The sequence below is a fragment of the Oncorhynchus gorbuscha genome, unplaced genomic scaffold, assembly GCF_021184085.1.
Source record: "Oncorhynchus gorbuscha isolate QuinsamMale2020 ecotype Even-year unplaced genomic scaffold, OgorEven_v1.0 Un_scaffold_1238, whole genome shotgun sequence".
NCBI classification, from domain to species: Eukaryota; Metazoa; Chordata; class Actinopteri; order Salmoniformes; family Salmonidae; genus Oncorhynchus; species Oncorhynchus gorbuscha.
Window position 1 is genome coordinate 5178 of NW_025746073.1, and position 17435 is coordinate 22612.

Here is a 17435-nt window from a genome sequence, read left to right on the forward strand (position 1 = left end):
GCATACAGCTTGGTCTGGACTAGCATACAGCTTGGTCTGGACTAGCATACAGCTTGGTCTGGTCTAGCATACAGCTTGGTCTGGTCTAGCATACAGCTTGGTCTGGTCTAGCATACAGCTTGGTCTGGCCTAGCATACAGCTTGGTCTGGTCTAGCATACAGCTTGCTCTATCTGGGTCTGGGCTGGGTTTCTGTAAAGCACTTTATGTCAACAGTGACATCAGCATCCATAATGATATGTGTCTGTGTCCCCTCTTTATGGTTACCAGGACAACGCTAGCCGTTCCGGCCTCCCGGAGTCCCAGTGTTGTGCCTCTCCCGGGATGAAAAGGTTGTCTCTGCTGCTGGTAGACTGCAGGAAAGCAACGGGGCTGAGTGGAACTGTGAGAGGAGGAGGAGAGGAGAACGGATCAGATTTGACACATAAAAGTAAGTGCTGTTGTTTAGTTTGAACAAATACAATAGATCTGGTATCTGTTACCAGGACAACCAGCAGAGTTCTGTTAGTTGATATGAAGATGGACTGGTATCTGTTACCAGGACAACCAGCAGAGTTCTGTTAGTTGATATGAAGATGGACTGGTATCTGTTACCAGGACAACCAGCAGAGTTCTGTTAGTTGATATGAAGATGGACTGGTATCTGTTACCAGGACAACCAGCAGAGTTCTGTTAGTTGATATGAAGATGGACTGGTATCTGTTACCAGGACAACCAGCAGAGTTCTGTTAGTTGATATGAAGATGGACTGGTATCTTTACCAGTGGGGCTGTCCCCACTAATAAAAATCTTGTTTGACTCAGTCACCTGTTCTTTTGACCAATCGATTGGTACACATTTTAAACGTGTATTTCTATATATACAGTACTGTTGAAAAGTTTGGGGTCACTTAGAAATGTCCTTGTTTGTGAAAGAAAAGCACATTTGTTGTCCATTAAAATAACATCAAATTAATCAGCAATACAGTGTAGACATTGTTAATGTTGTAAATGACTATTGTAGCTGGAAACTCCAGTTTTTTTAAATGGAATATCTAAATAGGCAGAAACCCATTATCAGCAACCAGTGGGAGGCCCCGGTGCACAACTGAGCAAGAGTACAAGTACATAAGTGTCTAGTTTGAGAAAGATGCCTCACAACTGTCAGCTTCATTAAATAGTACCCACAAAACACCAGCCTCAACGTCAACAGTGAAAAGGCGACTCCGGGATGCTGGCCTTCTAGGCAGAGTTCCTCTTTTCAGTCTCAACATCAACAGTGAAGAGGCGACTTCTGGATGCTGGCCTTCTAGGCAGAGTTCCTCTTTTCAGTCTCAACATCAACAGTGAAAAGGCGACTCCGGGATGCCGGACTTCTAGGCAGAGTTGCAAAGAAAAAGCCATATCTCAGACTGGCCAATAAATATAAAATATTAAAATGGGCAAAAGAACACAGACACTGGACAGAGGGAACTCTGCCTCTGTAGATAATAATGGGCCTCTGTAGATAATAATGGGCCTCTGTAGATAATAATGGGCCTCTGTAGATAATAATGGGCCTCTGTAGATAATAATGGGCCTCTGTAGATAATAATGGGCCTCTGTAGATAATAATGGGCCTCTGTAGATAATAATGGGCCTCTGTAGAAAATAATGGGCCTCTGTAGATAATAATGGGCCTCTGTAGAAAATAATGGGCTCTGTAGAAAATAATGGGCCTCTGTAGATAATAATGGGCCTCTGTAGATAATAATGGGCCTCTGTAGATAATAATGGGCCTCTGTAGAAAATAATGGGCCTCTGTAGATAATAATGGGCCTCTGTAGATAATAATGGGCATCTATGTAGATAATAATGGGCATCTATGTAGATAATAATGGGCATCTATGTAGATAATAATGGGGCTCTATGTAGATAATAATGGGGCTCTGTAGATAATAATGGGCCTCTGTAGATAATAATGGGGCTCTGTAGATAATAATGGGCATCTGTAGATAATAATGGGCATCTATGTAGATAATAATGGGCATCTATGTAGATAATAATGGGGCTCTATGTAGATAATAATGGGGCTCTGTAGATAATAATGGGCCTCTGTAGATAATAATGGGGCTCTATGTAGATAATAATGGGCCTCTGTAGATAATAATGGGCCTCTGTAGATAATAATGGGCCTCTGTAGATAATAATGGGCCTCTGTAGATAATAATGGGGCTCTGTAGATAATAATGGGCCTCTGTAGATAATAATGGGCCTCTGTAGATAATAATGGGCCTCTGTAGATAATAATGGGCCTCTGTAGATAATAATGGGCCTCTGTAGATAATAATGGGCCTCTGTAGATAATAATGGGCCTCTGTAGATAATAATGGGCCTCTGTAGATAATAATGGGCCTCTGTAGATAATAATGGGCCTCTGTAGATAATAATGGGCCTCTGTAGATAATAATGGGCCTCTGTAGATAATAATGGGCCTCTGTAGATAATAATGGGCCTCTGTAGATAATAATGGGCCTCTGTAGATAATAATGGGCCTCTGTAGATAATAATGGGCCTCTGTAGATAATAATGGGCCTCTGTAGATAATAATGGGCCTCTGTAGATAATAATGGGCCTCTGTAGATAATAATGGGCCTCTGTAGATAATAATGGGCCTCTGTAGATAATAATGGGCCTCTGTAGATAATAATGGGCCTCTGTAGATAATAATGGGCCTCTGTAGATAATAATGGGCCTCTGTAGATAATAATGGGCCTCTGTAGATAATAATGGGCCTCTGTAGATAATAATGGGCCTCTGTAGATAATAATGGGCCTCTGTAGATAATAATGGGGCTCTGTAGATAATAATGGGGCTCTGTAGATAATAATGGGCCTCTGTAGATAATAATGGGGCTCTGTAGATAATAATGGGCTCTGTAGATAATAATGGGCCTCTGTAGATAATAATGGGCCTCTGTAGATAATAATGGGCCTCTGTAGATAATAATGGGCCTCTGTAGATAATAATGGGCCTCTGTAATGGGGCTCTGTAGATAATAATGGGCCTCTGTAGATAATAATGGGCCTCTGTAGATAATAATGGGCCTCTGTAGATAATAATGGGCCTCTGTGTAGATAATCCACATAATCAGCAGTTTCCAGCTAAAATAGTCATTTACAACATTAACAATGTCTACACTGTATTTATGATCAATTTGATGTTATTTTAATTGACAAAAGGACATTTCTAAGTGACCCTGAACTTTACAAGGGTCGTGTACATCCCAACATGGTCCATGTTGGAAACGGCATTCTGCACGAATTCCCGACTCTTTCAACTTGCAGCAAAAAACGATTTTATGAAATCTAATTGGCTAAGCGTTGTTTAACACGGTCGAGTTCCGTTTCAATGCTCGGACACCCGTTTCATCATTCTACATTATGTATTGGCTATACAACACCTGGTGGTGTCCAATGACCACCTATCGTTTTGAAACCTAGCTGGGTAGCCAATGAGCTGGGATTTCCAGCAGTATGTGAACGCCGTTTGTAGGACAAACAGCCATCATGGTAGAGCTGTGCACAACAGAGTTCCATTCTCTTTGTAGGACAAACAGCCATCATGGTAGAGCTGTGCACAACAGAGTTCATTCTCTGGTGAAAGGAAACCGGACTCATTGTAGTTTACGTTTCACAGCTGTTCGTTCTCTTCTACAAACTTCTCTGAAATCTGAAATAGTTCAACATGGACTACTAAGAGTGGAAAAGCTAAATCAAAGGTCCAAGTATAAACATGTTGATGATATTATTGCAGAAATTGAGAGTGACACAGAAGGAATGGATGAGGACTCTGTGAGTGATCTGAGTTTGGATTCCAGCGCGGATGACATGTTTTTGGAAGAAGAAGATCCACTTTTCGATCAGTAAGTAAAAAATGTTTTTGTTTCTCATGCTAATGCAGTTGTTTAAATGGTTTCATATTAATTTGAGATTTTTTTATTGATTTATATACAGTGGGGAGAACAAGTATTTGATACATTGCCGATTTTGCAGGTTTTCCTACTTACAAAGCATGTAGAGGTCTGTCATTTTTATCATAGGTACACTTCAACTGTGAGAGACGGAATCTAAAACAAAAATCCAGAAAATCACGTTGTGTGATTTTTAAGTAATTAATTAGCATTTTATTGCATGATATTAGTACATGATCACCAACCAAAACAGATGAGAGGCCTGTAATTACAGGCTATGACAGACACTACACACCACAACTATGACAGACACTACATTACATTACATTTAAGTCATTTAGCAGACGCTCTTATCCAGAGCGACTTACAAATTGGTGCATTCACCTTATGACATCCAGTAGTACAGTCACTTTACAATAGTGCATCTAAATCTTAAAGGGGGGGGTGAGAAGGATTACTTATCCTATCCTAGGTATTCCTTAAAGAGGTGGGGTTTCAGGTGTCTCCGGAAGGTGGTGATTGACTCCGCTGTCCTGGCGTCGTGAGGGAGTTTGTTCCACCATTGGGGGGCCAGAGCAGCGAACAGTTTTGACTGGGCTCAGCGGCAACTGTACTTCCTCAGTGGTAGGGAGGCGAGCAGGCCAGAGGTGGATGAACGCAGTGCCCTTGTTTGGGTGTAGGGTCTGATCAGAGCCTGGAGGTACTGAGGTGCCGTTCCCCTCACAGCTCCGTAGGCAAGCACCATGGTCTTGTAGCGGATGTGAGCTTCAACTGGAAGCCAGTGGAGAGAGCGGAGGAGCGGGGTGACGTGAGAGAACTTGGGAAGGTTGAACACCAGACGGGCTGCGGCGTTCTGGATGAGTTGTAGGGTTTAATGGCACAGGCAGGGAGCCCAGCCAACAGCGAGTTGCAGTAATCCAGACGGGAGATGACAAGTGCCTGGATTAGTGCCTGTGTGAGGCAGGGTCGTACTCTGCGGATGTTGTAGAGCATGAACCTACAGGAACGGGCCACCGCCTTGATGTTAGTTGAGAATGACAGGGTGTTGTCCAGGATCACGCCAAGGTTATTAGCGCTCTGGGAGGAGGACACAATGGAGTTGTCAACCGTGATGGCGAGATCATGGAACGGGCAGTCCTTCCCGGGAGGAAGAGCAGCTCCGTCTTGCCGAGGTTCAGCTTGAGGTGGTGATCCGTCATCCACACTGATATGTCTGCCAGACATGCAGAGATGCGATTCGCCACCTGGTCATCAGAAGGGTGAAAGGAGAAGATTAATTGTGTGTCGTCTGCATATCAATGATAGGAGAGACCATGTGAGGTTATGACAGAGCCAAGTGACTTGGTGTATAGCGAGAATAGGAGAGGGCCTAGAACAGAGCCCTGGGGGACACCAGTGGTGAGAGCGCGTGGTGAGGAGACAGATTCTCGCCACGCCACCTGGTAGGAGCGACCTGTCAGGTAGGACGCAATCCAAGCGTGGGCCGCGCCGGAGATGCCCAACTCGGAGAGGGTGGAGAGGAGGATCTGATGGTTCACAGTATCGAAGGCAGCCGATAGGTCTAGAAGGATGAGAGCAGAGGAGAGAGAGTTAGCTTTAGCAGTGCGGAGCGCCTCCGTGATACAGAGAAGAGCAGTCTCAGTTGAATGACTAGTCTTGAAACCTGACTGATTTGGATCAAGAAGGTCATTCAGAGAGATATAGCGGGAGAGCTGGCCAAGGACGGCACGTTCAAGTGTTTTGGAGAGAAAAGAAAGAAGGGATACTGGTCTGTAGTTGTTGACATCGGAGGGATCGAGTGTAGGTTTTTTCAGAAGGGGTGCAACTCTCGCTCTCTTGAAGACGGAAGGGACGTAGCCAGCGGTCAGGGATAAGTTGATGAGCGAGGTGAGGTAAGGGAGAAGGTCTCCGGAAATGGTCTGGAGAAGAGAGGAGGGGATAGGGTCGAGCGGGCAGGTTGTTGGGCGGCCGGCCGTCACAAGACGCGAGATTTCATCTGGAGAGAGAGGGAGAAAGAGGTCAGAGCACAGGGTAGGGCAGTGTGAGCAGAACCAGCGGTGTCGTTTGACTTAGCAAACGAGGATCGGATGTCGTCGACCTTCTTTTCAAAATGGTTGACGAAGTCATCTGCAGAGAGGGAGGAGGGGGGGGGAGGAGGATTCAGGAGGGAGGAGAAGGTGGCAAAGAGCTTCCTAGGGTTAGAGGCAGATGCTTGGAATTTAGAGTGGTAGAAAATGGCTTTAGCAGCAGAGACAGAGGAGGAAAATGTAGAGAGGTGGGAGTGAAAGGATGCCAGGTCCGCAGGGAGGCGAGTTTTCCTCCATTTCCGCTCGGCTGCCCGGAGCCCTGTTCTGTGAGCTCGCAATGAGTCGTCGAGCCACGGGGCGGGAGGGGAGGACCGAGCCGGCCTGGAGGATAGGGGACATAGAGAGTCAAAGGATGCAGAGAGGGAGGAGAGGAGGGTTGAGGAGGCAGAATCAGGAGATAGGTTGGAGAAGGTTTGAGCAGAGGGAAGAGATGATAGGATGGAAGAGGAGAGAGTAGCGGGGGAGAGATAGCGAAGGTTGGGACGGCGCGATACCATCCGAGTAGGGGCAGTGTGGGAGATGTTGGATGAGAGCGAGAGGGAAAAGGATACAAGGTAGTGGTCGGAGACTTGGAGGGGAGTTGCAATGAGGTTAGTGGAAGAACAGCATCTAGTAAAGATGAGGTCGAGCGTATTGCCTGCCTTGTGAGTAGGGGGAAGGTGAGAGGGTGAGGTCAAAAGAGGAGAGGAGTGGAAAGAAGGAGGCAGAGAGGAATGAGTCAAAGGTAGACGTGGGGAGGTTAAAGTCGCCTAGCACTGTGAGAGGTGAGCCGTCCTCAGGAAAGGAGCTTATCAAGGCATCAAGCTCATTGATGAACTCTCCGAGGGAACCTGGAGGGCGATGAATGATAAGGATGTTAAGCTTGAAAGGGCTGGTAACTGTGACAGCATGGAATTCAAAGGAGGCGATAGACAGATGGGTAAGGGGAGAAAGAGAGAATGACCACTTGGGAGAGATGAGGATCCCGGTGCCACCACCCCGCTGACCAGAAGCTCTCGGGGTGTGCGAGAACACGTGGGCGGACGAAGAGAGAGCAGTAGGAGTAGCAGTGTTGTCTGTGGTGATCCATGTTTCCGTCAGTGCCAAGAAGTCGAGGCTGAGATGAACTCTGCCTTGTTGGCCGCAGATCGGCAGTTCCAGAGGCTACCGGAGACCTGGAACTCCACGTGGGTCGTGCGCGCTGGGACCACCAGATTAGGGTGGCCGCGGCCACGCGGTGTGGAGCATTTGTATGGTCTGTGCAGAGAGGAGAGAACAGGGATAGACAGACACATAGTTGACAGGCTACAGAAGAGGCTACGCTAATGCAAAGGAGATTGGAATGACAAGTGGACTACACGTCTCGAATGTTCAGAAAGTTAAGCTTACGTAGCAAGAATCTTATTGACTAAAAGTATTAAAATGATACAGTGCTGCTGAAGTAGGCTAGCTGGCAGTGGCTGCGTTGTTGACACTACACTAATCAAGTCGTTCCGTTGAGTGTAATAGTTTCTGCAGTGTTGCTATTCGGGGGCTAGCTGGCTAGCTAGCAGTGTTGTTTACGTTACGTTGCGTTAAAAGAACGACAATAGCTGGCTAGCTAACCTAGAAAATCGCTCTAGACTACACAATTATCTTTGATACAAAGATGGCTATGTAGCTAGCTATGTAGCTAGCTACGATCAAACAAATCAAACCGTTGTACTGTAATGAAATGAAATGAAAATGTGATACTACCTGTGAATGCGACCGGGTTGTTGAGTTTATTCGGTAGACGTTGGCTAGCTGTTGGCTAGCTAGCAGAGTCTCCTACGTTAAGGACGACAAATAGGACGACAAATAGCTGGCTAGCTAACCTCGGTAAATTAAGATAATCACTCTAAGACTACACACTCTAAACTACACAATTATCTTGGATACGAAGACAGCAAAGACAGATATGTAGCTAGCTAACACTACACTAATGAAGTCGTTCAGTTGAGTGTAATAGTTACTACAGTGCTGCTAATCGGTGGGCGTTTGCTAGCTGGCTAGCTGCTGGGCAAATAGCAGTGTAGACTACGTTAGGACGACGAAATACGATAATTATGCAATTATCTTTGATACAAAGACGGCTATGTAGCTAGCTAAGAAGAAATTGCTAAGATTAGACAAATCAAACCGTTGTACTATAATGAAATGTGAGCTGGCTAGCTAACATTGCTAGCTGGCTAGCTGCTGGGCAAATAGCAGTGAAGAATACGTTAGGACGACGAAATACGATAATTATGCAATTATCTTTGATACAAAGACGGCTATGTAGCTAGCTAAGAAGAAATTGCTAAGATTAGACAAATCAAACCGTTGTACTATAATGAAATGTAATGAAAGAGTTATACTACCTGCGGAGCGAGTGCCGATGCGACCGCTCGCTCCAACCCGGAAGTTCACTACAACTATGACAGACACTACACACTACAACTATGACAGACACTACACACTACAACTATGACAGACACTACACACTACAACTATGACAGACACTACACACTACAACTATGACAGACACTACACACTACAACTATGACAGACACTACACACTACAACTGTGACAGACACTACACACTACAACTGTGACAGACACTACACACTACAACTATGACAGACACTACACACTACAACTATGACAGACACTACACACTACAACTATGACAGACACTACAACTATGACAGACACTACACACTACAACTATGACAGACACTACACACACTACAACTGTGACAGACACTACACACTACAACTATGACAGACACTACACACTACAACTATGACAGACACTACACACTACAACTATGACAGACACTACACACTTTTAACTATGACAGACACTACACACTTCAACTATGACAGACAAAATGAGAAAAAAAAATCCAGAAAATCACTTTGTAGGATTTTTAATGAATTTATTTGCAAATTATGGTGGAAAATATGTTTTTGCCTCATCTTTTTAAGCAGGAGAACTTGCACAATATATATATATGTATGTTTACAAATTACAGGCCCCTCGTCTTTTTAAGTGGGAGAACTTGCACAATTGGTGGCTGACTAAATACTTTTATTGCCCCACTGTAGACACTGCAAAAAATAAATAAAGGGAACACTTAAACAACACAATGTAACTCCAAGTCAATCACACTTCTGTGAAATCCAACTATCCACTTAGGAAGCAACACTGATTGACAAATTTCACATGCTGTTGTGCAAATGGAATAGACAACAGGTGGAAAATTATAGGCATTTAGCAAGACACCCCCAATAAAGGAGTGGTTCTGCAGGTGGGGGCCACAGACCACTTCTCAGTTCCTATGCTTCCTGGCTGATGTTTTGGTCACTTTTGAATGCTGGCGGTGCTTTTGAATGCTGGCGGTGTTGGCTAGTCAATGTGAGTGAGGGTCTGTTTGTATGTATGAGAACGACCCATAGCCTGTGTTTGTGTATGTATGTATATATGTGTGTGTATATATGTATAAATTAATTATATGGTGTAGAATGTAGGCAAACACAGACAAGCCCACAACAAAGTGAAATGGAACAGCACTTTATGTTCCCTGTACTCACATACATATAAATAATGTGTGTTTTTATTATACCTGTTGATGCAGGGCTCATATGTGAAACTATTCTAACTGAACATTTTCTTTCACAGTGGCACTGACCCCGACTGGGAGCCCCCAGTGCCAACTTGTCCATCCCCCTCTGAAGCTGGTTCATCCAGCTGTACCCCTGCTGTCTCTGGCTCCACACCTCCCGGGCCGTCTAGAGGACCGACAAAGAAGAGGAAGAGGGGAAGTGTGCCATCCGCTAACAGAGGGACAGAATGGCGTTGGCACACCGTCCTAGAAGACGATGTGGAGCCACCCAAACCGACCTTTAGGCCGAAAAGGAAGCCAGGACCTCAGCTAAACATGACTGCTACGTACAGCCCCCTTCAGCTTTTTCAGCTGTTCTTCACCCAATCCGTTGTAGAGTCGCTCGTGTCCAACACGAATAAGAATGGGAAGAAGAAGCAAGCGGGCAAAACGGCAGCATGGAAGCCCATATCCACGGCAGACTTTTTCTGCTACCTTTCTCTGGTCATCTACATGGGGCTGGTGAGGCTGAAAAGACTGAAGGACTACTGGAAAACGTCATCTCTCTACCAACTGCCTTTCCCCTCGACTGTTATGTCCCGCAAAAGGTTTCTGGGTCTCTCCCAGGCGCTTCACATCTGTGACCCAAAGGTCGATGAAGAGAATGAGAAGAAGAGAGGCACAGCGAGGTTTGATACACTGTGCAAAATCAAACCTCTCTACCACAGCATTGTCGAAGCCTGCAAGACGTACTTTCAGCCAGCCCAGAACGTGTCAATCAATGAGAGGATGGTGGCCTCAAAGGACAGCATTGGCCTCCAACAATACATGAGAAACAAACCAACCAAGTGTGGTCTGAAGCTGTTTGTGTTGGCTGATTCTGCGTGTGCCTACACGTGCAATTTCTTGGTCTACGAGGGGAAGAACAGTTTTGCTACCGGTAAGGAACTCAGCTATGCCTCTGTAATGGCGTTGTTGGATTTTCAACTGCTGGGGAAGGGCTACAAACTGTTTGTGGACAACTTCTACACATGCCCTGCCCTGTTTGCAGACCTGAGGAAGCTGGGGGTGTGGGCTTGTGGCACCATTCGTACCACCAGGGTGGGCTTCCCGAAGACTAAGGTGGACGACATGCCCAAGCAGGCTGAGCGGGGGACCATGCGATGGATCCGTGAAGATGGCCTGCTGTTTGTGAAGTGGATGGACGCCAGAGAGGTGGTGATGTGCTCCACTATCCACAAGTCCTTCAGTGGGGATCATGTTGTCAAACGTGTGAAGGACGCTACTGGGGCATGGGCCACCAAAAGTGTCCCCATTCCTGCAGCCATCAAGGACTACAACCAGAGCAGAGGAGGTGTAGACTTGTCAGACGCGCTTATAGGGTACTACAATGTTCTCCATAAGACAAGGAAATGGTACAAGACATTGTTTTACCATTTCATTGACATTGCTGTGGTGAATGCCTTCATCCTCCAGAAGGAAATGGCCAAGAGCTGTGGACAGCCCCCCATCTCACAGCTGGTATTCAGGGAGCAGCTCGTCCGTGAGCTTGCTAGCTACAGCAGGTCCACTGCAGCACCTTCAGTCCCCTCTACCTCTGTCCCTTCTGCTCCTTCAACCAGTGGTTTGCACATGCTGAAATTCCTTATTGCAGGTGAGAATGAGTGCAAAAGGGGCTTAGTAAGGAGGCTTCGTTGTGCTCTTTGCAACAAGAAATCCTCTGTCGGCTGCAACACCTGTTCAGTGACCCTCTGCTTCACAGCAGAAAGAGACTGCTATGCGCTGTGGCATCAGAAGCACAATATTGTGTAGAGGGTCTTCACATTATTGAACATTGAGTGTAAATAGTTTCCCTTGTTGTTATTATTGTTTTGGAAATGTCTATTTTTTTTCTTCAATTTTCCAAAATATATTTTTCCGGGTATGTTGGAATAATTTTTTTGTATTTTGTATATAGTTATTTTCAGCAATGTACCCATGTACCAATTCGGCCACTTGGGTACATTTGGTAAACTTGTGAGGGACACCTGGGTGACTACATACCCAATGGCATGTACCTCACTCATTCCTAGAGGCATCTGTCTGAAACTTTGGGCAAATACTGTTTCCTGGTTAGTCTCTCATTTGAAAGTATCCACAGTAGCATAACTGAATATTTTGATGTTCTAGTTGATTTTAAAGATGATACAACAATAAAATAACTGAAAAACGCCTGTTTATTTCCTTGTATTTTCTTCTACCAGATCTATTGTGTTATTCTCCTACATTCAATTCACATTTACATAAACTTCAGAGTGTTTTTTTATCAAATGGTAACAAGAATATGCATATCCTTGCTTCTGGGCCTGAGCTACAGGCTGTTAGAATAGGGTATGTCTTCTGCTTCTGGGCCTGAGCTACAGGCTGTTAGAATAGGGTATGTCTTCTGCTTCTGGGCCTGAGCTACAGGCTGTTAGAATAGGGTATGTCTTCTGCTTCTGGGCCTGAGCTACAGGCTGTTAGAATAGGGTATGTCTTCTGGGCCTGAGCTACAGGCTGTTAGAATAGGGTATCTCTTCTGCTTCTGGGCCTGAGCTACAGGCTGTTAGAATAGGGTATGTCTTCTGCTTCTGGGCCTGAGCTACAGGCTGTTAGAATAGGGTATCTCTTCTGCTTCTGGGCCTGAGCTACAGGCTGTTAGAATAGGGTATGTCTTCTGCTTCTGGGCCTGAGCTACAGGCTGTTAGAATAGGGTATGTCTTCAGGCGGAAATTGCACAAAGTGGGGGGGTATCCTTAACAGGTTTAGACTCCATAATGTTTCATCATTAGATGCTACAGTCCTCCTTTAAGACTCCATAATGTTTATAATGTGTCTGGAAGCGCTACTCTATCTATTCTACTCTCATCCTTTCAGTTTTAATAATATTTAATAATAATAATGTTATAATAGGTAATAACTTCAATAACTAGGGTTAATATCTGCCTGGCGCACCAACAAAATCTTCATATTTACCCCCCTCTAACAATACCGCTACAGAATTAGCATAGTAGGCCATGTAATAATATATGCCATTTAGCAGACGCTTTTATCCAAAGCGACTTACAGTCATGTGTGCATACATTCTACGTATGGGTGGTCCCGGGGATCGAACCCACTACCCTGGCGTTACAAGCGCCATGCTCTACCAACTGAGCTACAGAAGGACTTAAGGTAATCAGAAATATTTAGGACTAACTTATTCCTTGCCACCCGTTCTGAAACGAACTGCAGCTCTATGTTAAGTGTTGCAGTCATTTCAGTCGCTGTAGTAGCTGACGTGTACAGTGTTGAGTCATCCGCATACATAGACTCACTGGCTTTACTCAAATGTCATTGGCATGTTGTTGGTAAAGATTGAAAAAAGGTGCCAAACCGCTGCCCTGTGGAATTCCTGATTCTACCTTGATTTTGTTGTACAGGCTTCCATTAAAGAACACTGTGTTCTGTTAGACGGGTAGCTCTGGGGCGGCAGGTAGCCTAGTGGTTAGAGCGGTAGGCCAGTAACCGAGAGATTGCTGGATCTTATCCCCGAGCTGACAAGGTAAAACTGTCCTTCTGTCCCTGAACAAGGCAGTCCTAGGCCGTCATTGAAAATAAGAATTTGTTCTTTAACTGACTTGCCTAGTTAAATAAAGGTTTGCTTTAAAAATGTAAAAAAAATACTCTTTATCCACAATATAGCAGGGGGTGTAAACCCATACATTTTTGTCAGCAGCAGACTATGATCGATAATGTCAAAAGCCGCACTGAAGTCTAACAAAACAGCCCCAACAATATTTTTATCATAAATTTCTCTCAGCCAATCAGTCATTTGTAAGTGCTGTGCTTATTGAATGTCCTTCCCAATAAAGGAGTGGTTCTGCAGGTGGTGACCAGACCACTTCTCAGTTCCTATGCTTCCTGGCTGAGGTTTTGGTCACTTTTGAATGCTGGCGGTGTTTTCACTCTAGTGGTAGCATGACACTGAGTCTACAACCCACACAAGTGGCTCAGGTAGTGCAGCTCATCCAGGATGGCTGTGGCAAGAAGGTTTCCTGTGTCTGTCAGCGTAGTGTCCAGAGCATGGAGGCACTACCAGGAGACAGGCCAGTACATCAGGAGACGTGGAGGAGGCCGTAGGAGGACGACAACCCAGCAGCAGGACCGCTACCCCCGCCTTTGTGCAAGGAGGAGCAGGAGGAGCAGGAGGAGCACTGCCAGAGCCTGCAGACTTTTCTTTTTTTTAATGTCGTTTTTACCTTTATTTAACAAGGAAGGGCTCATTGAGATTAAAATCTCTTTTTCAAGAGCGCCCTGGCCAAGATAGGCAGCACCAAGTCATTACAAGAAAATTACCGACAGACAACATGAAAAACTACAAGTAATCTAGTAAAGACCATTGAATTCACAAGAATATAAAACAGCAAATTAAAAACATTGACAGGTCAGGGAATCAGCCTCAAAATCCTTCATCAGTGATTTTAAAAACATCAATCGGGACAAGTTCTTCCAGTTTAAAATAATTTTGTAAGGTGTTCCAAGACGATGGCGCAGAGTACATAAAAGCCCTGCGAGCAGTCGGTACCCAAATAATTCGAGCTTCTACTTCTAAAAATTCACCTTACCAGAAACAAGTCTCTGACTGTTGCCGCTTGCTATAGACCACCCTCTGCCCCCAGCTGTGCCCTGGACACCATATGTGATTTGATTGCCCCCCCATCTATCTTTAAACTTGATGCCCTCAAACTCACACAAATTATCAAATTATCAATGAACCTACCAGGCACAACCCCAAATCTATAAACACGGGCACCCTCATAGATATCATCTTCACTAAACTCACCTTCCAAATACACCTCTGCTGTTTTTAATCAAGATCTCAGCGACCACTGCCTCATTGCCTGCATCCGTAATGGGTCTGTGACCAAACGACCACCCCTCATCACTGTCAAACACTCCCTGAAACACTTCTGCGAGCAGGCCTTTCTAATCGACCTGGCCCGGGTATCCTGGAATGACATTGAACTCATCCCTTCAGTAGATGACACCTGGTTATTCTTTAAAAGTGCCTTCCTCACCATCTTAAATAAGCATGCCCCATTCAAAAAAATGTAGAACTAGGAATAGATGTAGTCCTTGGTTCACACCAGACCTGTCTGCCCTTGACCAGCACAAAAACATCCTGTGGTGTTCTGCATTAGCATCGAATAGACCCCGTGATATGTAACTTTTCAGGGAAGTTAGGAACCAATATACACAGGCAGCTAAGGCTAGCTTTTTCAAACAGAAATTTGCATCCTGTAGTACAAACTCAAAAAAGTTCTGGGACACTGTAAAGTCCATGGAGAATAAGAACACCTCCCAGCTGCTCACTGCATTTCTGTACGGCTGGCCATGCTTTCCACCTGGCTACCCCAGGAAACTGCCCGGCACCCTCCACAGCAACCCGTCAAAGCACCCAGCATTTCTCCTTCATCCAAATCCAGATAGCTGATGTTCTGAAAGAGCTGCAAAATCTGGACCCCTACAAATCACCTGGACTAGACAATCTGGACCCTCTCTTTCTAAAATGATCTGCCGAAATTGTTGCAATCCTTATTACTAGCCTGATCAACCTCTCTTTCGTATCGTCTGAGATTCAGGAAGCTGCTGCGGTCATCCCCCTCTTCAAAGGGGGAGACACTCTAGACCCAAACTGCTAAAGACCTATATATATCCTACCCTGTCTTTCGAAGGTCTTCAAAAGCCAAGTTAACAAACAGATTACAGACCATTTAGAATCCCACCGTACCTTCTCCGCTATGCAATCTGGTTTCAGAGCTGGTCATGGGTGCACCTCAGCCACGCTCAAGGTCCTAAACGACATCATAACCGCCATCGATAAGAGACATTACTGTGCAGCCGTATTCATCGACCTGGCCAAGGCTTTCGACTCTGTCAATCACCACATTCTTATTGGCAGACTCGACAGCATTGGTTTCTCAAATTATTGCCTCGCCTGGTTCATCAACTACTTCTCTGACAGAGTTCAGTGTGTCAAATTGGAGGGCCTGTTGTCAGAACCTCTGGCAGTCTCTATGAGGGTGCCACAGGGTTCAATTCTCGGGCCGACTCTCTTCTCTGTATACATCAATGATGTCGCTCTTGCTGCTGGTGATTCTCTGATCCACCTCTATGCAGACGACACCATTCTGTATACTTCTGGCCCTTCTTTGGAGACTGTGTTATCCTCCAGACGAGCTTCAATGCCATACAACTCTCCTTCCGTGGCCTCCAACTGCTCTTAAATGCAAGTAAAAACTAAATGCATGCTATTCAATCGATCACTGCCCGCCCGTCCAGCATAAATACTCTTGACGGCTCTGACTTAGAATATGTGGACAACTACAAATACCTAGGTGTCTGGTTAGACTGTAAACTCTCCTTCCAGACTCACATTAAGCATCTCCAATACAAAATTAAATCTAGAATCGGTTTCCTATATCGCAACAAAGCATGCTTCACTCATGCTGCCAAACATACCCTCGTAAAACTGACCATCCTACCGATCCTTGACTTCGGCGATGTCATCTATAAAATAGTCAACACTCTACTCAACAAACTGGATGCAGTCTATCACAGTGCCATCCGTTTTGTCACCAAAGCCCCATACACTACCCACCACTGCGACCTGTACACTCTGGTTGGTTGGCCCTCGCTTCATACTCATCACCAAACCCACTGGCTACAGGTTATCTACAAGTCTCTGCTAGGTAAAGCCTCGCCTTATCTCAGCTCACTGGTCACCATAGCAGCACCCACTCGTAGCACGCGCTCCAGCAGGTATATCTCACTGGTCACCCCCAAAGCCTTTCCTTCCAGTTCTCTGCTGCCAATGACTGGAACAAACTGCAAAAATCACTGAAGCTGGAGACTCAGATCTCCCTCAGAAACTTTATGCACCAGCTGTCAGAGCAGCTCACAGATCACTGCACCTGTACACAGTCCATCTGTAAACAGCCAATCCAACTACCTCATCCCCATACTGTATGTATTTATCTTACTCCTTTGCACCGCAGTATCTGTACCTGCACATTCATCTTCTGCACATCTACCATTCTAGTGTTTAATTGCTATATTGTAATTACTTCGCCACCATGGCCTATTTATTGCCTTTTCCTCCCTTATCTTACCTCATTTGCACTCACTGTATATAGACTTTTTGTTTATTTTTTCTACTGTATTATTGACTGTATGTTTTGTTTATTCCATGTGTAACTCTGTGTTGTTGTATGTGTCGAACTGCTATGCTTTATCTTGGCCAGGTCGCAGTTGCAAATGAGAACTTGTTCTCAACTAGCCTACCTGGTTAAATAAAAAAATAAATACAAATGCCATCCTGTTGTTGGGTGACCAGTCTAAATATCTCTCCAGGTACTTCTGGATTTTGGAGCCGATGAGAGCTTAATGGACACTACCCTGGTGTCGGAGCTGCGTATCTCCACACAACTCCTCTCCATTTCCATGGACGTCAAAGGCATTGGACAGACGCTCTATTGGCAGGGTCACTCACAGTATGATTCCTATCAACCAGCGAGTGTCATATAGCCACGGTGTGAGTTCATGCAGTTCCTGCTCATTGAATCTCCTCCATGCACCTGTGGTTTTGGGATTGTCATAACTCCAGAGGCCCCCTGATCAACTGGGCTACTGGGTTCAATCCTGTGTTGGAACCCGCTCTGCTCTGTGCCTTGCCAGGAGATTTTCAACAAGGCCCGCGCCACATCGACCCTATGACTCTATGCCCTGACCTCTGACCTCCTGCCTGGTACTACACCGCTTCGAGGACGGC

General features: G+C 45.3%; 1 protein-coding gene across 1 annotated transcript; it reads left to right on the top strand.

The window, feature by feature from the left end:
- The first annotated feature begins 249 nt into the window (after positions 1–249).
- Positions 250–11749, top strand: LOC124021871 (piggyBac transposable element-derived protein 4-like). Its single transcript, XM_046337009.1, has 3 exons — positions 250–429; positions 3773–3881; positions 9682–11749. The coding sequence occupies exons 1-3, from the start codon at positions 324–326 to the stop codon at positions 11414–11416; spliced, it is 1950 nt and encodes a 649-aa protein (XP_046192965.1). The 5' UTR covers positions 250–323; the 3' UTR covers positions 11417–11749.
- The last annotated feature ends 5686 nt before the right edge of the window (positions 11750–17435 follow it).

Coding starts and splice junctions, on each gene's coding strand:
- LOC124021871 (XM_046337009.1), top strand. CDS start 324: ATGAAAAGGTTGTCTCTGCTGCTGGTAGACTGCAGGAAAGCAACGGGG. Junction 430..3,772: donor ATCAGATTTGACACATAAAA/GTAAGTGCTGTT, acceptor ATATTATTGCAG/AAATTGAGAGTGACACAGAA. Junction 3,882..9,681: donor GAAGATCCACTTTTCGATCA/GTAAGTAAAAAA, acceptor TTTCTTTCACAG/TGGCACTGACCCCGACTGGG.